General features: G+C 43.7%; 2 protein-coding genes across 3 annotated transcripts in view; both read right to left on the bottom strand.

The window, feature by feature from the left end:
* The window catches only part of SMARCAD1 (SNF2 related chromatin remodeling ATPase with DExD box 1), a 217570-nt gene that overhangs the window by 75909 nt on the left and 117413 nt on the right, over positions 1-24248 (bottom strand). Inside the window, exon 9 of one of the 2 annotated variants that reach the window (XM_073590005.1) lies at positions 7496-7884. In XM_073590005.1, the coding sequence (XP_073446106.1) occupies positions 7496-7884 (389 nt within the window). Of the gene's footprint in view, positions 1-6881; positions 7184-7495; positions 7885-24248 lie in introns of those variants that run through there. The other variant, XM_073590013.1, reaches the window with a different exon arrangement.
* On the bottom strand, positions 12562-22879 carry LOC141101133 (uncharacterized). The gene is made up of 2 exons (XM_073589971.1): positions 15988-22879; positions 12562-12610 (listed from the first exon to the last, which is right to left on the bottom strand). The coding sequence occupies exon 1, from the start codon at positions 18361-18363 to the stop codon at positions 16384-16386; it is 1980 nt and encodes a 659-aa protein (XP_073446072.1). The 5' UTR covers positions 18364-22879; the 3' UTR covers positions 12562-12610; positions 15988-16383.

Consider the following 24248-nt stretch of genomic DNA (forward strand, 5'->3'; position numbering starts at 1 on the left):
GGTTCAGGTCATGCCAGTAAACTATGGCACATTACTGCCGAAAATTATTGGCTGTAGCGGTCACATCCTGGCACTGGTAAAGACTGGGAGGGCAGTGGCTAAGCCAGTGCAGACCGCACCAATGACTGCAGTTGTACGCTGTAGTTGTGGGGTCATCGCCGCAGCCAGTAAACAGAGTGGAACAGTGGCAGTCAACGCTAAACCGAGAGACTGAACTTGTATTACATTAACCCAGTGCTGGCTAATAGAGGCCAAGAAGCTACAAGTAGAAAACCCTTATAATGGTTACAAGTACTTGTATTAGATGCCCAGTGTAAAAGTGCCAATCAATCAAGAGAAATGCCAACCGGTTCTTTGCTTCTGCATTGCATTTTGGGAAAGAAATGGTGGCAATGTATACAATGGAAGGTGAAATCCTCAGCTCTGTGGGAATACACCCAGGAGCTTCCAGAAATCTATCAGCTTAGAGGTGTTAATACGCTCTTTAGAGTGATAATACCATTTACTGGTAATAAGGAGGCTCCAACACTAGCTAGATGTACCTGGAAGCAGCAGCCTCGTCTACACCCTAAGTACTAGTAGTCATGGCATGTTGGAGTGACAGGACACTTCAGGGCTTAGATCTATATCCAAGGTGTGGAGATAGAAAATGGGTTTGAAGTTCTTAGCTGGAAGGTGTAATTTTCTTAGGTAATCAGTAGTGGAAGAGGGGAGAAAAATCATGTAGCTGATGCCTGAAAAGATTTAACATAAATCCAAATATTCACAGATTTAACTATGGGCTCCTGTATCATTCTTGGGTAACAAGACTAAAATCCAAAGAATGGCAAACCAAAAATGTGATAAACACAAAAAAACACAACAACTGAACAATGACTGACAGCGGTCATTGACCTAATTGCACGAGTGTTACATCACAATTAGGCTATGTGCACACGGTGCGGATACTATTTTACTAAATCCGCAGGTCAAATGACCTGCATTTTTCCTGCGGATTTCTTCCTTTTTTTTTTGCAGTTTTACTGCCGTTTTTGTGCGGTTTTCCACTGCGATTTTCCACCTGCGGATTTGTAGAATGGAGCAGATGGAAAATTGCAGCAAAACCGCACAAAAGAAGAGACATGCTGCTTTTTTTTTCCGCACAAAAACCGTGTGGAAAAATCCGCAGCATGTGCACAGCGGTTTTTTTTTTACATAGGCTATAATGGTACTGTACCATCACCTGCAGTTCTGCTGCAAATCCGCTGCGGATCCGCAGTAGAAACCACACCGTGTGCACACACCCTTACTGTCCATGTGAGAGTACATCTGATCATAGCACCCATATGTGGGGACGAGCCCGAGTACAACCACTACTTGTACACACATCTGAGTTTTGTGCACACACTATTCCTATTACTCTTAATGCTGGTGACTTAATAGGGTTGTCCCATCAGGAATAGTTATGGGATAAACAGTCCGATATATGCGCGTACCACTGCTGGTCAGTAATGGAGGGCCACTGCCTGTACAAATCTACTTCATGCCAATCATTTCCATAGGAGCGCTAAAACATTCAGAGACGCTACAGTACACCAGTAGGTGTTAATGGAAAAAGAAAGAAAAATTGGGTATGTTCACAAAAGACAGACTTCAGTCATCGATTCAAGTGAGCACAGAAATCCCTGCACATGCTGGAAAACTAACCCATTCAGATGAAGGAAATGGATTTTTCAATTTAAAAAAAACTCTGCCATGTGTGAACATAACCTTACTGCTCAGGGGTTTTCCTCAGTACATTAAAATGAATGGCATGCACTTAGAATAAGCCACCAAAGATGGAGGTTCAATTCTCACCATGAGCTCAGCTGCTTTGGGGCTGGAGTGCTACATCCTCTACATTATTTCCCAGGCACAGGTCTTTCTTTGTAGTTCACTGCACAGCACCAGCTCATTCCTGTGCATGGGACAGTAACACTGTGAGGAGCAGAGTAATGAATGGAGAGGCTGTGGTACCAAATGCCCATACAAGCAATCAGACCACCAATATTGATGGCTTCAAATCCCTTTTAAGTGTTAAATACAAACTTACACAACATAAAGCTGAACCAGACATTTGTTTTCTCCTCAAAAGTAATCTTTTTGGGCATGTTCTAAACGTGTAAATGTACGTAATTCACACATAAGTGGATGGCAAACAACCTTAACTTTATGACTCTTGGACAGGAAAAGATCTGCGCCGTGTCAGCCAGTCTCTCGTAACAATGCCGAAACACTATTGTTATTTACAGTAATTAAGCCAAGTACAATGGGCACACACAATATACGACAGATAACATGAGGCAGATCAGAGGTGTAGAAGGGTCACTTGGTGAGGTGTGGGTAGTCTTTCCGCTTGCCCGCATGGCCTGGATGCTGCCAATATGGACACATGGCTTTTGCTGGAGAATAAAAATGTAATCAGTGGTTTACAGGCCTACCAAAGGGGCTTGTCTGGTAAGAAGCGGTCTTCCAGATCAAAATTCTGCCAGAAGACATACAAATGATGCATGGTGGCCACATTTACGCCACTGCTAAATGTCACTAGCTTGCAAATAAACACATTGGTGTGAAAAATTAGGCTGAAAGCCTTGCATGAGCAAAAAGGCAACCAATGCATGCTTTAGTGCAGTGGTCTTCCACTGGGGGGGGGGTTGGGGAGTCACATTTTGAAGCGCTTTGGTCTTTACCCATCACCACCCATCCGATGTACCTGTGACTTCCACTCGAATGAAGAGGGAAAAATGCACTTCTTCAGTCATTATGCCCCCATCCAGTTCTAGACCATTTGCTTTGAAACAGATGTACAACATTTTCTAGCCAGAGGACAAGATTGTCAGACTTAACCAATCCTAAAGGTCCATTGACAACAAATTATTGAAATTGAGCATTCCTAGAAGTCTCGCTTTCCACTAATGGTGCAGTCTAAACAGACCGCTGAATATGCAAAATTATGTTTTAGTTTGCAAAAAAGATAATAGTTTTCAGCAGCACATCGTCCTTTGTAAACAGTGTCTGTGCTGCCGAGAAGAATGGCAAGCTATTCTAGATTTATTGCACATCTGCCTTATTCAGACTTCAATTTTTCACATCTATGTTCTATCCGTGATTTTCAATTATAGAGCATGTCAAACTTATGGGAAAAACTGACACACGGACCAAACACTGATGAAACCAGAACCATAACTCTGATGACCCATGGACCATTTTTTCAGACAAAGACTGATGTCTGAATGAGGCCTAAAAAAGCACTTAACCACCAAATCAGTAGATTGGAGTCCTTGAACTGCTGATTACAATTCAAGGACCCTAGAACTGGCTGAGAGTGGCAAAAACTGGCGCTGCAAGCTGCATATTGTGCACCCGCTTTAGCAACAAATGCCAGAATACCAAACTACCTTTCACACTTCAACTGTCTTGAAAACAAAAACTGCACAATTCGTGAGACCACACAATAGGAGTCAAAACCATAGACTAACCAATACGTATTGAATCAAACAAAAAATACCCACCCCAACTTCAATTCACTGTAATGCTACGCACTCTTTAAAATGAGACAGTGACTATATTGATACCGAATAAGGTTTATGCCCTTTGTCTGCAAATACATGCATTATCTTTCAGAATTCAATCTTCAAAAAACAGCATGGGAAACAAAAGTGCCATTTATGAAAGCCTTCTAGGTATCATTCCAAAAGATGACAAAGAATTCGTACAAGCCGAATGCAAAAATAAGCCCAGGAAGACTTTATCCACGAGCTTAAGCCATGATACATTAGAAGATTGTGTAGGTAATAATATGGGTGACGTCCTAGCGCCTTGTGCATTATATGAGACACCTGGTAACATCAGACAGCTGCGCCAAGCTCCTGGATGACAATGAGATAAGTTCATGGATTTGAAGGTGTCACCACGTTACACGATTGTAAGATAGCTCAGAAAATCTTAGGAATATAATATCTGAAACACCTGGCAGAGAAGCTGTGCTGTACACCTTAACGTGTGCAAATGGAACAATATACTGCTGAATAGACAGATGTTAAGGGACCAGAGAGATATATTAAAAAAAAAAAAAAAAAATATAAGACATGCCACATAGAATGAGTGATAACTTTAAAGGGCATGATAAACTATATAAGCAGAAAGGGGCACAAACCTAATTTTTTATCCATGATCAAAGGACACATACCAATCACTATGTACGTACCCCAGGCATGGCTCAGTTAACAAAGCCAACATTCTCCACTCACATTAATACGGATATCCTTTCTACTAAACCTCTGAACCAATTTTTTTGTGTTACACAGAAGCTCTAAAACTATAGAATTTAAAAACTGATAAAGTTCTACCCTCCATCTGTCCATAGCCAGGTTCATGGGTCAGAAATATAAGGCCCTACACACGTGTCCTTACACTATATGAGGCTGCAAGTGCCCAGAATGGTTAACAAAAAAGTTCTAATACCAAGGGTATGCCAATAACCTCACAGTGGTGTGGTAGAGGTTGAAAGCAGCACTGTGTGGGTACAAGCCTGCCGCTGTAGTAGACCTTAATTATTAGTTGTTCTGGGCCTCACAAACCTTAGCAGCCTCAACAAGTGTGTGGAAACATTATGGGTATGTGCACACGATCAGTCATAGCTGCGGGTGTGATTCTGTGTACTTACGCAGGGTCAAACCCACAGCAGCCAGATGTTACGGCATAGTTGATGGGATGTCAAGAAATCCCATATCCACAGACGCCGACGGCTCACCCGTGGATACAGACATGGGAGCGTCTTTCCTGACTGCAACCTGTCAATTTCTCTTCCGGAGTTGCTAGTCTCCGCAAGAAAACTTCAACAATAGAATGTATTGGACACAGTAAATCCACATGGTTTAGTGAACACATGTGGATTCATCTACGCTCACAGCACTTTGGAAACAGATAACGTGCTGCATACAAAGCGCCGCCACTTCCGGATCGTGTGAACCTGGCCTAAAGGACCAATACAATGGCAGGCCAGTATCCATACAGTGGTGTGGAGAGGTTGAAAGCATTGTCTGGTCCAGCTACAGTCACCACTGAGAGCCAAGAGGTTATTAGCCTGCCATTGTATAGGAACCTCAAGACTTCCTCACACTATATGAGGTTGGTAGGATTCATCAGGGGCCCAGAAGGATTTATAATGGAGGTCCAATACAATGCCAGGCTAGTAATCACAAAGTGGTGTGCACCAGACACTGCTTTCAGGCGCTACCATACCACTGTGAGATTATTGGCCTCCCTTTGTATTGGACCTTCACGGTTTCCTCACACTATAGGAGGCTGCTAGGATTCATCAGGGGCCTAGGATTTACAATGGAGGTACAGTGCCAGGTTGGGAAACGCAGAGTGGTGTGGCAAAGGTTGAAAGCAGTGTCTGCCACAGCCACGTCACCCCACGTGCCATTGTATAGGATCTTTAATGTTAATCCCTCTGGTGATTTATAGAAGCCTCAAAGATCGGAAACACGCAGGGCCATATATTTCAGGAGTCTGGAGCCAATTAGGGACAGAATGAATCTAGGTTGATTCTTTTTCAGATTCTGCACAGTCAGGGCTTCTGCGTTTTACTATTCACCATCATTAGGCACAAGGTACTGAATTACATGAGAACTGAGATGTAATCTGTGGCAGCATCTGTGATATAGGGGCTGCTTTCAAGTCTTGTCCCTACTTCTATCCATTAGACTAAACAAACTACATTATTTTTTTCAAATTTCCAGTCACTGGAACCATTAAGGCTTATTAATAATCAAAAAAGTAATACAATGCCTATTCCCATAAATCACGGATTAAAAAAAAAAAAAAAATTCTCCAAAATAAAACTAACTAAAGCAAATCAGTTTCTTGTCTTCTTTTTGATGCTATAGCCATAAGTTCCAGATAAAGACAGCAATATCTTAAACCTGTGCTGTACTGGAACAGTGTAATAAAGTGTCCACCCAGACTCTCAGAACTGAACACATGGAATAAAAAAAAAAAAAAAAAAAAGTGTAAAACTTTCCAAAATGCCTTTAATGAAACACAGCAAAGATATACATGAACTCCGGTAGTATATGTTCATGTCTTGGCAGCCCAACATCTGCTGAAGTCTCATTCTTGTGATTTGGGGCATGTAGTTACAGCTACCAAAGAATATTTGGGCGTAGATGCTAAGCAACAAGTTTAATCAAATAAAAAGGGGGAAAAAAAAAAAAAATCTTCAATTCACTGCAGGTCAACACATCATTTACTACATTATCTATTCGCCAAAGGGGAGAAAGTGAATGAAGACAGACATCTGCGGGAACGGCAGCCCTTTAGCAAATACTTTTACAAAGAATTAGTTAAGGCGAAGCCCAACAAGTTCAGCGGCGAGCTGTCTAATAGACAGATGTTGTCAGAGCAGCCAAAAGCTTCAGGCAAAACGATTCCGCTGTGTGCAGGGAGCAGCTTGTGGCTCTGTGCTGCACTTTTAGCAATTACTTCTCCCGTGTACCCTCTTTTCTGTCCCCATTTCTAAAACATAAAAAAATGCTCCGATGTTTCAGTGACGGGACTGTAAAATTGGTCTTGTTACCCAGAATGCCTAGTGAGTATGCCCACTTCACAACTCCATACACTGTGTCTCTCCACATAAAAGAGTACTATATTTGAATTACTATTTTATTTGGTATAAAACAATTCTACATATACAGCACATGTATACAGCAAGGCCTGCACCGGTACAAATTACTAATGGCATTTCATGTAAAGTCATAAAAGAAAATCCACATAAGCAACTAGGAAAAAACAAATTCTCTGCAGTCAAAAGGTTGAGTTTTGGAAAATGACAGGATCTATAACATGCATGTACTTACCATATTCACCTAAGATCCATTTCATAAAAATCAGTTTTCACTTCTCAATGGAGTAAGCAAAAGTCTGACAGCGTCTGAGAAAATGGCAGCAATGTGTAACCAGAGGGAAATTTCACTTTCAGATCACAGCTGAGAAGCAAGCAGTGAAAATGGGGAAAACAACAATTCATGCTGGCATCTGGAAGCATGGAGCTGCCCTTGCAGCTGTTTCTCCAAGCAGTCACAGTGGAGGGAGAAATCCTGCCACATTCTTGCCTCCTGCTTGACTTTTCTGCTAATATAGCTCAGGACAGACTGGCAAAGTTCTCCTTCTCAGAGGAAAGCTCTAATGTCTGCTTCAGCAGAGCTCTGAACCAAGTTTCTAGGTTGCTGAATGAGTGACAGCATTGCCAGCCAATCAGCTTAGATTTTTCAGGAAAATCACCCCTTAATTTATTCAAAATTCGGTCATATGACACTATATCATCTGCTATTGGCTTAGCATGAATCTAGTGTTAGCCTGCTCAGGAAAAGGCCACCCATCTATGCCTCCTTAGATTGTAGACACCTCTTGCCTATAAGCATAAAAAGAAGTATTAAAAAAAAAAAAAAAAAAAAGTACAGTGAAAACTTACCAGAGAATCCCAAGAATGGAAGGGCCGGAGCTCAGTGATCCTCTGTGCTTTCTTTAAAGAGCACTGAGGGATGAGAGCGAGCTCATCCAGGGAGGCATCTTGTAAGAAGCTGACTACTTTATCTTTTTCTTCCTCCTCCATTGTTTCATCTCCACTGCTGTAGTCCTCATCCAGGACGCTGCCTGCATCCGAGGCTGACTCCTCGCTTTCTAAGTCTCTTTTAAAGTTGCTAAGGTTATATTTGTCTTTTGATTTTTTCTTTACACCGTTTTGAGCCAGTTCTTGGATCGGTTTCTTGTCGGGCTTCGCTTTGGCGCTGTTTTTAGAGTAATTTGCATTGTTTCCGGAAGCTCCTCTGCCATTAGACACATCGGCATTCTGCAAGTCATCTGTTCATGTAACACAAATAGAGTTTTAATACAATTTACGCATGCAGCTTCCCGAATTGTGTCACAACTAATAAATGTGCTTGGGAAAAACGCACTGGGTTGCACAATATTACAATTCATGCGGTGAGTGGCAGCTCTTTCTTGGCATTTAACACTAGGTCTTCAATAACAATATGGCTGGTCACAAGTTAATACATTATTCCCTCTCTTTTCTGACACAGTGGGTGGAACTATTAAGGATGCTCTAACCTTAGCCCAATCACTGTGGGAGATCACTCCTGTCCTACTGGTCTGTACAGCTGTGCAACACATACACAATCTACTGAGCGGAGAGAAGTCTGCACCTGAAGAGCTGCCATACACATGCCACAAGCAGAGTGGGATAGCCACTTCTTATTTCTATGTGAAGCTATCCCCCCTTTTCACGCTTGATTGCTGCACACTTGTAAAATCAGCAGTTTATTAACTATAATGTTCTGTCTTCTGAAATTAAACACTGCAGACAGAAAATACTGCACTGTGCATATGTGAACATGAACAGATCCGTAAAAACGACATAAGTTTTAACCATTAATTAATGTTCAAGTTGTAAAGCATGAAATTGATGCAGGCGGCGGCTTCTGCTTTTTGCACAAAATATCCACAGCGCAGTATGATAGAGATGTAATAGTCAAATGAAAGGTTAATGATTTACGTAAATGAAGTGCAATGAATGGAGAATTAGGTTCAGAAAAGAACAGCCTTATTGTGTTCGGCGTTACTAATATGTGCAGAATGAAGTGGTGTGCACTAATCCATATTTAGGACGCCGAATCCTGGTGTCCGTGGGGTGCTACCTATAGTGTGTGGGTTTCACCTGTAACGTGGGATTTTAGTTTTGATACGTCCATCAGCATGAAGAATTAGGCATTGAAATTAAAGTTTACAATTAGATGTTGCTGCCAATTAAGATACCACTCTTACAAAACTTTTAGGTAAAAAAAACCACAAGTATTATAGCATCATGTCACCGTATAAAGAAATTATCTACACTTATCTAATACACATGGTCTTTCTGCTCCTTACAGCTTTCAAGAGCTTGGCTAAGGTGTTAGCAAACATCTAAAGGCTGACACCAATATACAGAGCCAATACTTTTCATAGCTGAGGATTTGCTTCAACCGTGTCCAGTCTAGGCAATCCTCTGCCCTTTCTCAGGTTTGCTCGCTTCTGCATCTGATGGTGAACAGTGATCACACATCTGCAAATACCAACCGGGCTGCATGAGCAAGCGGCGGTATCGGGCCGTGGTCCTAATCTGATGAATCTACATTCAGCAAAAGAGAGACCAGATTGCGCTATGGGAAGAACACACAAAGAGGAGGCGGCCTAATTACTTTAAGAAAATGTTATGTGTCTTTTTTCACTAATGGTAGGAGTAGCATTTAATTTACGCGCAATCTGCACTACTATATATTCCAAGATATATCATATGGGTCCTATATACATGCTCACACTGAATACAAGCGTGAAGGTGTAATCAATACTGTCTGAACTTGAAAGCCTAATAATACTTCATATGCACGAATAAAATGTGCATGCATGAATCCTATAATTTTCACCTGTTTCTTGTGTTAAAACAAGTGTTTAGAAATACATTAGTATCAAAACCTGATTCCTGTGTAAATACCCACAACATTAAATATCTTAGCTGGCAATATGCAGTTAGTAAAAATTCTATCAAATGCCACATACAAGTACGTCTCACTAAATCAGAAAAGTTAATTTCAGTTCTTCAATACAAAAAGTGAAACTCATTATAGTCATTACAAACAGCGTGATCTATTTCAAGTGTTGATTTCTGTTAATGTTGATGATTATGGCTTACAGCCAATGAAAACCCAAACGTCATTATCTCAGTAAATTAGAATACTTTATAACACCAGCTTGAAAAATAAAAAAATGATTTTAAAAACCTGAAACGTTGGCCTACTGAAATGTATGTTCAGTAAATGAACTCAATACTTGGTCGGGGCTCCTTTTGCATCAATGCGGCGTGGCATGGGGGCAATCACCCCGTGTCACTGCTGAGGTGTTATGGAAGCCCAGGTTGCTTTGATAGCAGCCTTCAGCTTGTCTACATTGTGGGGTCTGGTGTCCATCTTCTTCTTGACAATACCCCAGAGATTCCCTATGGGGTTAAGGTCAGGTGAGTTTGCTGGCCAATCAAGCACAGTGATACTGTTGTTTTTAAATCAGGTTTTAGTACTTTTGGTAGTGTGGACAGGTGCCAAGTCCTGCTGGAGAATTAAATTTCCATCTCCAAAAAGCTTGTCGGCAGAGGGAAGCATGATGTGCTCTAACATTTCCTGGTAGACGGCTGCGCTGACTATGGTCTGAATAAAACACGGTGCACCTACACCAGCAGATGACATGGCTCCCAAAACCAATACAGATTGTGGAAACTTCACACTAGACCTCAAGCAGGTTGGATTGTGCGCCTCTCCACTCTTCCTCCAGATTCTGGGACCTTGATTTCCAAATGAAATGCAAAATTTACTTTCATCTGAAAACACCACCTTGGACCACTGAGCAACAGTCCAGTTCTTTTTTTCCTTGGTCCAGGTGAGATGCTTCTGGCAATGTCTATATGTTATGAGTGGCTACACAAGGAATGAGACACTTGTGGCCCATGTCCTGGATACATCTGTGTGTGGTGGCTCTTGAAGCAATGACTCCAGCAGCAGTCCTTGTGACTCTCTCTCAAAGGCCTTTTCTTAACAATCTTTTCGAGGTTGCGGTTATCCTGGTTGGTTGTGCACCTTTTCCTACCACACCTTTTCCTTCCACTCAACTTCCCATTAATATGCATGGATACAGCACTCTGTGAACAGCCAGCTTCTTTAGCAATGACCTTTTGTGGCTTACCCTCCTTGTGGAGTATGTCAATGACTGCCTTCTGGACATCTGTCACGTCAGCAGTCTTCCCCATGATTGTGGAGCCTACTGAAACAGACTAACTGACCTTTTTAATTGCTTAGGAAGCTGTTTTGCAGGTGCTTTTTGTTAATTATTCTAATTTACTGAGATAGTTTGGATTTTCATTGGCTGTAAGCCATAATCATCAACATTAAAAGATATAAACACTTGAAATACTGTAGATCACTCGGTTTGTAATGACTATATAGGAGTTTCACTTTTTGCATTGAACTGCAATAAACTTTCAGAATGATATTCTAATTTAGTGATGAGCACTTGTAGAAGGACAGAAATAGTAAAGATATCCAGCACAAAGTGTGACACACCAAATATAGAGCCGATTATGCCAACCATTACAGTCCAGGTACCTGAGCGTCTGAATTGAATAACTGCTCTCAATAATAAACGATATATCGTGTTAAGTTGAAGAAGTCCAAGTACTCCAAAGTCTACCATGGACTATTGAGAGCAGTTATTCAATTCAAGACTTGTTTTAACACAAGAAACAGGTGGAAATTATAGGATTCATGCACGCATTTTATTTTATTTCTGTATATGGATTATTATTGGGCATAGTGCAATACAAGTTCTCACAGTATTGATTACACCCTCATGCTGGTAGTCAGTGTGAGCATGTACCGTATTATTCGGACTACAAGACGCACCTTGGTTTTAGAGGAGGAAATTAGAGGGGGAAAAAAAAGCAAAAAAATGTGGTCAATTCTGTACTTAATATCTCCTATCATGGTAAATATGGTCTGCCCCATCCCAGTCCTGGTACGATTGGCCCCATCCCAGTCCTGGTATGCATGGTCCCATGCTTATCCTGGTATGATTGGCCCCACCCCCATAAATGATTTAAAACAAAAAAAAACAAACCAAAAAAAAAACACACACATTGCTCTTGCCTTCCTCCGCTCCCTCGCAGTGTCCTGCTCCGTTGCCAGCAGCTGCTTAATGCTTGTACGCAGCGCATGGCAGGGACGTCATGCACTGCTCACAGGCAGAGAACAGCTGCCGGAACTGTTCATTGCAGTGAATAGTTATTCCTCTTCAGTACCACGTAGCGTCAGCCACCGGCTTCCTGCTGCTGCCGGCGGTCACGTCTGCCGATACTTGAGAAATGAATATTCATTTCTCTTAGGTATTGGCACACGTGACCGTTGGCAGCAGCAGGAAGTAAACTGTAAGTAAATTAAATGAGACTCTTACCACTAGTCAAAAAAGACGTGAACAATTTCCTTAAAGTTATTAGTTCTGATCTTGACTGAGTGTTCTTTCCATAGTGCAGTCTGGTCTAGATTTTATTCATAACATTTTTAACAAATTGTGGCGTTTGCTTTCCAAACTTGATGCTGGGAATAGAAATGAATTCTTAGCACCAATGCACATTTTAAATTACCATTACGTTCTAAATTCTGCTATCCCTGTAATCTATAAACATACAACTGGATGTTAACATCCTGTTTGTCAGAGGGGAGTGTGCTCCCACAGTCCGATACTGGCAGCACAGATGGGATAGTAAACTGTAGGGACAATCAACTGGTAACGCAGTGATCGATTTATTCACACATATCAAGGAGGAATAATGGAGGAACAACAGTATACAGCTCTAAAGAAAACAAGAGAAACTTATTCCTGAGGCATAAAATGAGAAATGTGTCAGGAGATAACAACAGAATTCTGACAGAAGACTTTACATGGATCAAAGTAGTCTACCTTGGTGTAAACAGAGCTGCACCTCAGCATAAAATAAATCACTTTACACCTAAACAAAAAAAAATAATCATATATCACCATATACGATGTTCAATCTTTGTTAAAAATTATATAGAATTTTTCACATCAATACGGATTATCCTCAAACCACACTGCATTAGATCAGATCCAGGACAATCATTTCACTTTGGTAAATGTGTATAAATAGAACATCACATAAGATTCATACTTTCCTCGCCACAGGCAGCACGGACTACAAACTGACTCCCCATTACAGAGAACTATGGACCAGGCCTCCTAAATTAATGAAAATATAAAAAGGTTTTCTCCTTTCGTCATTAATAAATACAACAGTTTTCCCCAAAAGCTGCAGCAGTTCAGATCAAGGCCTCATTCAGACATCTGTTTTTCACAACGGGGAAAATTGACCAATCTTCATTAGTGTCTTGTTTGTCAGTTTTTACCAGTGTTTCATCAGCCTTTGCTTACACCAAAAGAAAAAAACAAAAAACAAAAACCCCAATGGAGGCTTCAAGCTTCTCCTTGCAAACGGACAGTACCAGAATGTCAGTGTGCTATTTTTTTTTTTTAACAGATCTAAACACATGCATTGGCAAGTTTGGTCTATCAAACCAATTTGTGAACAGCTTCGTAGACTATAGTGGGTATGAGTTATATCCGTGAAAAATACGAAAAGCGTACATGTGAGAAATACGGGAGTCTGAATGAGGCCATTTTGTTGGTGCTCCTCAACCACAGACAGCATGAATACAGGTTCTCTTTAAACACATAACATGTAAGGCCTGTTTCACACATCAGTTTTTCCCCATCAGTCAAAATCCGCCGTTTTGCAAAAAAAAAAAAAAAAACGGATCCGCCACTTTTCTTGGCTGATCCGTTTTTTCCCCCATTGACTTGTATTAACGGCGGATCTTGATGGATGGTCATCCGTTCGATCCGTTTTTTTACGGATCCGCCAAGATTTTGCCGTCCACTGAGCGGTCAGGACGGACAATGAAATGTTTTTTCCCCGGCCGGATCCGCATTTTCTATTGCGCATGCCCGGGAGAACTGCCTGTGTCGGAAATTTAACTCTAAACTCAGTTCTGGCATCTGCAAAAAAATTCTCTCTCTCTCTTCGCCGGATCCGTTAAAACAACGGTCCGGTGGCAAACGTTGTGGTGAGTACAGGAACGGATCCGTTGTCCGCCATTTTTGCGGATTTTAACTGATGGAAAAAACTGATGTGTGAAACAGGCCTAAGGATATCAGTCTCTATTTTTCTTTGAACAAGCCAAAGTTGTTGCCAGTGTAAACTTAGATTCTGCAATAAATTTCAACTCTTTGCAGCTAGATTTTAATGATGAAACGCTGATTAAATCTGTAATTTCTGAAGACCTAGGTCTCATTCACATGTCCGTGTTTAAACATTAAAGGAGATAAAAAAAAAGCTACAGGTGTCGTTAGTGGTTCGGATCAGTGCGTCATCAGTGTTTGGTCCATGTGTCCAGTGTTTTCATGGATGGATAAATCAGCACCATAGATTATAATGGGTGGGCGTTGTATCCATGAGAACAATGGATACAATATGCAACACAGATGTAAGAATGAGGCCTTAAATAAGTTGTCCTACTTTGACAACTTCTCATACCCCACCACTTGGTCCGGATAAAATAAGAAAAAGCTAATTCTCCCCTCTCGTACTGGCGCCGATTCCACAGTGTCGACACTCGCTCACCCCGGGACTCCAGTGCTGCTGTTGTGATACATGACCCCGGAGCCCAAGCAGCGCTGGAGTCACTGACCCTGCCTCCTGTTGAATGAAGAGGAAAAGAGAGCAACTGCAGCCCAGACTTCCTCTTCATGTTCAATTTGTCAGAAGCTGGCGACAGTGGCGCCAGGGTCACGAGTGCAAGGAGAGTATAAGGTTTTTTTACTTCATGGGGCCAAACATTTAGATCAACATGGGGTTGAGAACGTAGTGGACAACCCCTTTACAGGAGCGTCAATTGGCTTCAAGAAAAGAAAAACTAATCTTAATGCTATCTATAATGATGAAATAACAAAGGTCCACATACACTGATATTTGAAATTCACCAATATTTCCATATCCCTGAATAAGTCCCTCAATGCTTCACAGATTGTCCCAGTAGGTCAGGCTGAAACCAGTGAATGGGTTGGTTGTATCACATGATGATCAGCCTACCTGGCTTATAAACAGATGAAGATTATATCAGTATTTCGGGCAAATATAAATTAGTTTATTTCCCCCAGAAAACCCCCTCACACACAGGCCCTGACACATCAAAGCTTTTACATCCCAAAAGTGACAAAGCTCTGAAATATTGCAACATTTTGGACCCGTGACAAAATTTTGCACCTTTTTAAATTTTCATGCCAGTTTTTCTCAACTATACCAAAATGGGTGTATCTTGGGAAAGTGTGAGGACACATCTCCTCTAATTGATTACAAGCTGTGGCATTCACTGTGCCAGAAATCTCACTCCATTCCCTGACTAGAATAAGATTTCTGACGTCGTGCACAAAGGCGCACGCCACTCGTCAGATGCTTCAGATTCACAATTGGGTGTGCGTCTCTTCATGAATGAGAAGAGTCTGACTCCACCAGGCCTCTTCATCAAGCCTGACGAGAAAGTCGCTGGCCTTGATAAATAGGGGACACATTTTTGGTGGCATTTGAATCAGCGATGTTTATTCAATACACAGCAAATTCTGTGATATGGCTTTCTTTGGGAGCTTTTCCCCAACAGGCTTGTCAAAAGGACTTGAAAAGTGACAGAGAAACATGTTTGAAGAAAATCAAACAAACAAAAAAAATTTTTGCTGTAGGCTTCTTTTACACTAACTGTGTTTTTGCGGCCCCAAAAATTAGTCAGAGCGCCGTGCGCCGAATAGCCGTATTTGCGGCCGTGAAAAAAGATCGAGCCTGCTGGATCTTTTTCACGGCTTATGGACATGGCCCCCATTGAAAACAATGGGGCCGCAAAAACAACAGAAGTTGTTTTTGCGATGCACTGTAACTTCTGGTTTTGTGGAACGCCGTTTTTGGTTTTCCAATACTTCTTCCATAGTATTGGAAAAGTTTTTGTGGTCCGTTATTGAGGAAGAAAATGAAAATTGTGGCAATACGGCCCACAAAAAAGGCCCCTCAAAAAAACCTGTAAGTGTAAAAGAAGCCTTATACTACTACTACTTATAGGATGCTCTCTTTTGTCTGGTTATAAAAATCCCTTCAAGTATGAATGCACAAAATAGGTTCACTAAAACCAGAGAGTATCCCCTCATGTCATCCATTTTTAATAGGAGGATAGATCCTGAACTGCAAGAAGGATCAGAATGTGACAAGAATGTGGAAAGAACACATGGATCTGTGTTGCATATATGCATAAAAACCGGATTACTTACCGGTAATACTCTTTTGTAGAGTCCATGACAGCACCCACTGAGAGAGGGGATCCGCCCCCGGAACAGGAAACCTACAGAGAGATAAATGGGGCGGTCCCCCTCGCTCCCTCAGTTTGTGTTACCGAGAACAACGGAGGAACCGCCATACATGTTTTAGTCAAACTGTCTGGGCGATTCATCTATCTTACCCCTATGCAGCTTTAAGCATACTAAGTTTAATCACGTATCTAACTTAAATCATAATCTCCACCACCAAGGAGACCCATGTGTGCAAAATTTATACGGGAGGGAAGTGAGCGGGTGCTGTCGTGGACTCTACAAAAGAGTATTACCGGTAAGTAATCCGGTTTTTCCTCTTCACCACGACAGCACCCACTGAGAGATTTTCAGAGATAATCACTTGGGCGGGCACACCGTGTTAAGGATTGATCTCCCAAAAGTTAGATCCTCGGTAGAGGACAAATCTAGTCTATAGTGACTATAAAAGGTAGATGGAGAAGACCAGGTTGCAGCCTTACATATTTGTTCAATTGGGACGTTCGCCCTCTCGGCCCAGGAGGATGATATGGCTCTAGTGGAGTGCGCCTTAATCCCCAATGGAGGGTCTTCTCCCTTTGCCAAATATGCCATCGTGATCACATCTCTAATCCACCTGGATATCGTGCTCGTTGTAACTGCAGACCCCTTTCTGCTGCCCTGGAAGGAGACAAAAAGAGACCTACTCTGCCTCCAGGGACTGGTCCTATCTAGATAGGCTAGCACGGCTCTCTTCACATCTAAGGTGTGATATTTCTCCTCGTCCTGTGTTGACGGGTTCTCATAGAATGAAGGTAGACATATCTCTTGAGATCTATGAAATTTAGTTGCCCGTTTGGGCAGGTAGGACGGGTCCGTCTTTAAAATCAGACTGTCCCGTGTTATAATCAGGAACGGAGGGTCTACTGATAGAGCGTGAAGATCACTCACCCTCCTGGCCGATACTAAGGCCACTAGCATAGCCGTTTTCAATGAGAGGCACTTTACTGAAGCTGAGCTTATGGGCTCAAATGGTGCCTGGGTGAAGGCCTCCAAAACTAGAGTAAGGTTCCACGCTGGTAGCCGAGGCGTATGCACCGGTTCTGCTCGTTGACAGGCCGAGATAAACCGAGTCACCCATCTATTTGCTGCCACGTTATAGTTAAACAGGGCTCCTAGGGCTGATACGTGGACCTTTAGAGTGCTCACTGAGAGTCTCAATTCTCGGCCTTTTTGTAGAAACTCTAGAATGGCCGTAATGGGTACTTCACCGGCTAGTTTTGTTGGGTGAAAGGCCAGGAACTTTTTCCACACTTTAGCATATATTTTTGTTGTGGACTCCTTCCTACTTTGTAGCAGGGTATTGATTAGGTTCTTTGAGAAACCCTTCTGCCTCAGTAGCTCCCTTTCAAATTCCAGGCCGCTAGGTGCAGGGCTTTGGCCTGTGGATGGTAGCAGGGTCCCTGCGAGAGAAGATTCTGGTGCAGCGGCAGGATCCACGGGTCGGTTACTGACATGGCTCTTAGCCATGAAAACCACGGTCTTTTTGGCCAAAACGGGGCTATCAAGATGACCCTCGCCCTCTTCTGTCTTATTTTCCTGACTACTGTTGGTAGTAGCACAATTGGAGGGAAGGCATAGGCTAGTTGGAATGCCCAAGGTGCTTGGAGGGCATCTAGAATGTCCGGGTTGTCCGACCTGTAGAGTGAAGCAAACCTTTTTACGCGCCTGTTGGCTGTGGTTGCGAATAGGTCTATCTCTGGTCTGCCCCATGCTGACGCTATCATTTCGAAGACGTGTCTGCTGAGGACCCATTCGCCCTGGTATAGGGCCTGGCGACTGAGATAGTCTGCTCGGGAGTTGTCTACTCCTCTTATATGGAGAGCTGACAAGGAGAGAAGATGGACCTCGGCCATTTCTAGGATCTTTCCCGCGATAGACATCAGTGGCATTGACCGCATGCCTCCTTGCCGGTTTATATAGGCCACTGCGGTGGTATTGTCTGTCTGGATCTTTACGTGAGCGCCCCTTAACTGCGGGAGAAAGTGAGATATCGCATAAAAAAATCGCTGTTAGCTCCTTTACATTAGAGGAGGCCTCTATTTCATCCTCACGCCACCAGCCCTGTACCATGTGCTCCTCTAGATGGGCTCCCCAACCTAAGGGGCTGGCATCCGTGGTGAGTATTCTGGAGGGAGTCACCCACCACTGTACTCCCTTCGCTAGATTGGAAGGATTTAACCACCATTTTAGGGATTCAACCACCTCGGGCGATAGGGACATCTTCCCTTCCAGCCGCCCCTGCAGTCTGTCTCCTGCAGAATAGCCCACTGCAGTTCTCTGGAGTGGAACTGAGCCCATTGCACTGCTGGGATGCACGATATCAGAGACCCCAGCAAGGACATACCCTGTCTCAATGATATTACGGGTCTTCCTGTAGTATTCTGTATCTTATCGATTATGGCCATTACCTTGGCGTTCGGCCGAAAGCACTCCTCAGTTACGGAGTCCACTTGCAGGCCCAAAAACCTCTGACAGGTCACTGGCTCTAGTCTGGACTTCTCCCAGTTAATTAGCCAACCCAGTGTTTGTAGGGATGAGATAATCCTAGCTATTCTCGCTTCACACTGTGAAACAGAATTCCCCACTATGAGTAGGTCGTCTAAGTAAGGGACAACTAGGGTGTCATTCAGCCTTACAAACGACATTACTTCCAGCATCAATTTTGTAAATACCCGAGGAGCCATGGATAGCCCGAATGGCATTGCCGCAAACTGGAAATGCTGAATCCGAACTTTGAACGAGACTGCTACCCGCAGGAACCTCTGGTGCCCTCGATATATGGGGAGATGGTAGTAGGCGTCCTTTAGGTCCAAGACTGCCATATAACACCTGGGAAACAAAAGCTTTATTGCAGACTTAATCGACTCCATTTTAAACGACCTCAGTCTTTGGAAGGTATTAAGTTTCTTTAAATTTATTATAGTCCTGTAAGAGCCATCTGGTTTTGGGACTAAAAATAGAGGAGAATAAAAGCCCATCCCTATTTCGTCATCTGGGACGTCTACTAGGACCTGCTTAGTTAGCAGTACTGCAATCTCCATCTCCAGCGCTTCCTGCTGTGCCAAGGACTTCATGGAAGTCAATAGGAAGGAGTTCGGTGGATACCGAACAAATTCTAATTTCAGGCCTGATGACACGATATTCAAGGCCCATGGATTTGATGTCACTTTTTCCCATTGGCGGCTAAATTGTAATAGCCTGCCACCTACCGGTATAATGATTTTATCGGGATCTGTCTCCCCTGAAGGGACGCTTCCCGAAAAGGTTGCCCCTTTGTTTGGGGTCCTTATTTCCCCAGCGGTCCTGGGGTCTAAAGTCTTTCTTTTTACCAAACGGCGGCTTCCTGTAGGCCCTCCTGTTGAACGGAACATACGGGTTAGGGAAACCCTTCTTCCTCTCCCCCGCTTTTGTCAAAATCTCATCCAGTTCCGTGCCAAACAAGTACTTACCCTGGCAGGGTATAGCACACAGTCTAGTTTTTGTTTGTGTGTCTCCTTTCCACCCCTTCAACCATAAGGCTCGTCTGCCTGCATTGGTTAGTCCTGCCGCTCTAGCCGATAACCGGAGAGAGTCCGCGGAGGAGTCGGAGAGGAAGGCCGCTGCTCCCTTAATGAGGGGCATAGAGGAAAGGAGTCTATTCCTAGCTACTCCATTCTTAATATTGTCCTCTAAGTCATTCAGCCACACCAATAATGATCTTGCCGTACATGTGGCTGCTATTGCGGGCTTAAAGGCTGCCGTACATGCCTCCCAAGATCTCTTAAGAAATGTATCAGTTTTCCGATCCAAGGAATCAGCCAAGGTTCCCGAATCCTCTACCGGCAGAGAGGATCTACGAGAGGTAGAGGCCACTGCCGCATCCACCTTGGGGGCTCTTGACCAGGCTATTAACTCCTCATCGTCAAAGGGGTACTTACGCTTTGACGTTAAGGGGAGGAAGGTTCTTTGACCTTGTTTTTCCCACTCCCTTTTAACTAGCTCTTTAACAGCTGGTAACACTGGGAAAGCCCAGACCTTTCTACGGGAAATGCCTGCAAACATTATGTCCTGTGGGGTCTTGGGGTCCTTACTTTCTGGCAACCCCATGGTATTTCGGACAGACTTCACTAAATTACTGACACTGTCCGTGGGGAAGCACGTTTGGTCCTCATCCTCTGAGGAAATGTATTCCTGGGATTTGTCGGAATCTAGTTCCCCGGTCTCAGATGGCGATTTTGACGCCAGCGAGGCTCCTCCTCCTGGCGAACATATTTCTCTTGCGGAGGAGTGACCCCCAAAACTACTGGAACCGCCTAAGGCCCGTAGCTCCTCTCTTATAATTGCCCGGATATCCTCCTTCTTTCGTGAGGACTCCTCCTGTAAGGCCTCCTCAATACATGATTGGCATAATCTGTTAGGGTGGCCGTCTGGGAGGGGCTGAGAACATAAGGCACACTCTCTATGTTTCGCCTTCTCCGTTCTTTTAGCCTAAAGGGGGTATGGACCAGAAAGAGAAGGCCATCAATTACACATTCTGACCAAAAAACACTCACCCGTGAGTTTCGTCAGTAAACTACCGGCTGCGGGGTCCGCGACCCAGGCTGAGGCGAGGCATGGGACGACTTCTTCTCTTTGCGTTTTTTCTCCAAGGGCTCATCTTGCCTGGAAGGTCCACTAGATTCCTTCCTGGAGCTGCCGCTTTTCCTGGTGCTACCACTTCTTCTTGTAGCACTGCTCTGTCTACTGCCATGTGGGGATAGCACTGGCTGACCTAACGGGAGCGAAGCTGGGTCATCTAAAGACGACATGACTGCGCACCCCCGCAGCGTTTGTGGCTTCTTTTTATAGCCACTGCTATAGCTGCTCCTCTTCCTCTCTTTTCTTTTTTTTTTTTTTGTCCACCATTTTTTTTTTTTTTTTTGCGCTTTTGCGCATGCGCGGGCGTTCTCCCGCGATCTTTGCCTCCTGTCTGACCCCGGAAGTTCTCTCCACTTCCGGGTTGCCTCTGCTGGGGAAGCGCTCGCTCACAGCAGAGCACTGATGCGGCGGCTGTCCCGCTGTGCCTCCCAGGTATCTGCACCCTGCCACCACACACGGGGTCCTTCTCCCCTCCAGAGGGGGGGTATTTCACCGTCCTCCCCAGTGAGCCTTGGCACCAATCTCACCTCCGGCCTCACCTGCATCACCAGCTCTGGGGGGGGGGGATATACCTTTCCACCCGACGCTGCCTCCGGTCCTGGGGCCCCTGCTGCTCATATTCTGCACGCAGGCGGCTACCAGACCAGGAATCCTCTTCTGCGGGTTCCCTTCCAGGAACAGGAAACCAAACTGAGGGAGCGAGGGGGACCGCCCCATTTATCTCTCTGTAGGTTTCCTGTTCCGGGGGCGGATCCCCTCTCTCAGTGGGTGCTGTCGTGGCGAAGAGGAAAAATGGACATGTGAAAGTTCCATGAAACATTGGTTTGTGCCCTGCCAATTTCTGAAAATAACAGCAGAGCAATGTCTTCTTCTGATGACCGTATTTCTCATCTTTCATATACATGGATTTCATAGAGATTTTTTAAGCTAATCACAGGTCTACATATGAAGATGTGTTTTAGCATTCATTGGATTAGCTATATGTAACAAATAAAGGCATTCACAGGTTATGTTCTCACAGCGATAAGGTTTGAGATTTATTCCATGTTTTCTGAAATTTCTATAACAAATCTGCCATATTTGACTAGTGTTTAAAGCTTTTCAGGTACAAAACATGGATACATGCCAAACTTATCAGCTAACAATTAACAACGATCATGAAAACTTGCATGGATCCAAGTTATTCCACTTAGATTTGGAATGAACAGAGTGGGTCTGTGCAAATCATAGGCTCACCTCATCATCCAGATGAATCCTGCAAACAGGCAGGTGCTCCATAATGCCAGCAAGTGAGAGGTACTACATGGCACTAAACCCAATCCAATATCACCCATGCAGTGGTATGAAAAAGTCCAGGCACCCCTGGTCAAAATTACTGGTAGGCTATGTGCACACGTTGCGGAATTGTCGCAGGAATTCAATTCCGAGGGAAATATGCGAGAAATCCCGCGGAAAAACTAGCAGTTTGCAAGCGTAATTAGCTTGCAGAATGCTAGCGTTTTCCAAGTGATCTGTAGCATCGCTTGGAAAACTGATTGACAGGTTGGTCACACTCAAACAGTGTTTGACTAGTGTGACCAACTTTTTACTATTGAGGCTGCCTATGCAGCCTCAATAGTAAAAAGATATAATGTTAAAAATAAAAAAAAAATAAAAAAATAGTGTTATTCTCACCTTCCGACGTCCTGCGCAGCGTTCCCGATCATCGCGATGCTCCCAGCAGGTCCCGTACCCAGTGATGCATTGCGCCAATGACGTCGTGGTCTCGCGAGACCACTACAGTATCCCGAGACGTCAAAGGTCGTTGTCGCAATGCATCACTGGGAACGGGAGTTGCCAGGAGCATCGCTGAGGCCTGTTGACGCTGCGAGGGACATCGGAAGGTGAGAATATGACAATTTTTTCTAATTTTAATTCTATTTTTTACAGGGATATGGTACCCAGAGCTTGGAGGAGAATCTCCTCTCCTCCAGACCGTGGGTACCATCCGCAAGTGTTCTGCTTACTTTTCGCATGGTGGGCACAGCCACATGCGGAAAATAAGCAGAACAATGCATTCCTATGTGTGCGGATTTTCCCGCGATTCCGCACAAAGAATGAGCATGGTGCGTATTTTTCCGCGATGCAATTCCGCCGCGGAAAAATCCGCAGCATTTGCACAGCATGTGCGGAATGCCATAGGATGCTTTTTTTTTTTTTTCGCGTTTTCGCGGCAGAATCGCGCGTTTAAAATCGGCGCGAAAACGCAAAAAAAAAGCTACGTGTGAACACAGCCTTATTGTGAAGAGCTTAAAGTTAAAATTGGAGTTGAGCGACTTTGGTCGGATCGGGTTTCGTGAAACCCGACTGAAACAAAATTTGAGTCGGATGAAACTGGTCCGACTAGGGCAAAAAAAAGTCGGAGTTTCGTCTGAAACCCGACCCCAATGCAAGTCAATGGGGAATAAAAGTCGGAATTGAGCGGATGACATTCATCCACTCAATGCCGACTTTTATTCCCCATTGACTTGCTTTGGGGTCGGGTTTCGGACGAAACTCCGACTTTTTTTTGCCCTAGTCGGATCTGTTTCATCTGACTCAAATTTTGTTTCAGTCGGGTTTCACGAAACCCGATCCGTCCAAAGTCGCTCAACTCTAGTTAAAATACAAAGGAATGGTCTACTTTAAGTAAAAAAAAAAAAAAAAAAGTGTGCCTTTTTTACATTTTAAAAATTACAGGAAAATGGACTGATGCAAAAGTTTGGGCACCCTTAGAAATTTGTGTGCTCAGATAACTTGACCAAGGTTTCAGACCTGAATTAGCCTGTTAGGAGTGCTTCCTTAAGGTAGCCCTATCCCCTCAACATTTTTATCCTCTTAATATGTTGCAGTCATATTATATAGCACTGTGTATTTACAATTGGTTATTTTGACCTTCTGCCCAGTTAATTCTTCGCTTTTCCATTAGGTCTATGACATTACGTCATTTAAAACTGGACTAGGTGAATCCTTCTAAGGCTAGTTTCACACTAGCGTATGGAGGAGATGCGGAAGGATGCAGACTTCCTCTGTGAAGCTCTGCCCCCCTACCGCTGTATGCGAATGTCTCCGCATGCGTCGTTTTGACGGGTGCAGCCACCTGCGCCGAAGGCAACGTATTGCATTTTGTTGCGGTAGCCACACCGTCAAAACAACGCATGCGGCATGGCCTGCGTACTCAATGCTAAAGATAGGGTATGCAGGCCGCATGCCGACGGAGGCAGAGCTGAAAGGAGGAGGTGCGGCAGGGGGTAGAACTTCACGGAGGACGTCGCATCCCTCCGCAGCTCCTCCATACCCTAGTGTGAAACTAGCCTAAGCGGTGTGTAAAAACAGGAGGTCAATTTTCTCTGCATGAGTCATCAGTCACAGCAAAAGTCTATGAGGGGCAGAGTGTTGCTTTAAAAATGCCCTAAAAGGGGTTATCCGGGATCATTTCATTTTTTTTTACTTTGAGTCTATGAAATTACAGGCAGATAGTCGCTAACTACTTACTTGTTGTGTACAGCACCGATCTCTGTTGGCTCTGCATAGTTAAGAACCATTCC

Source organism: Dendrobates tinctorius, unplaced genomic scaffold, assembly GCF_039654945.1.
Source record: "Dendrobates tinctorius isolate UK_male_01 unplaced genomic scaffold, ASM3965494v1 ptg000011l, whole genome shotgun sequence".
NCBI classification, from domain to species: domain Eukaryota; kingdom Metazoa; phylum Chordata; class Amphibia; order Anura; family Dendrobatidae; genus Dendrobates; species Dendrobates tinctorius.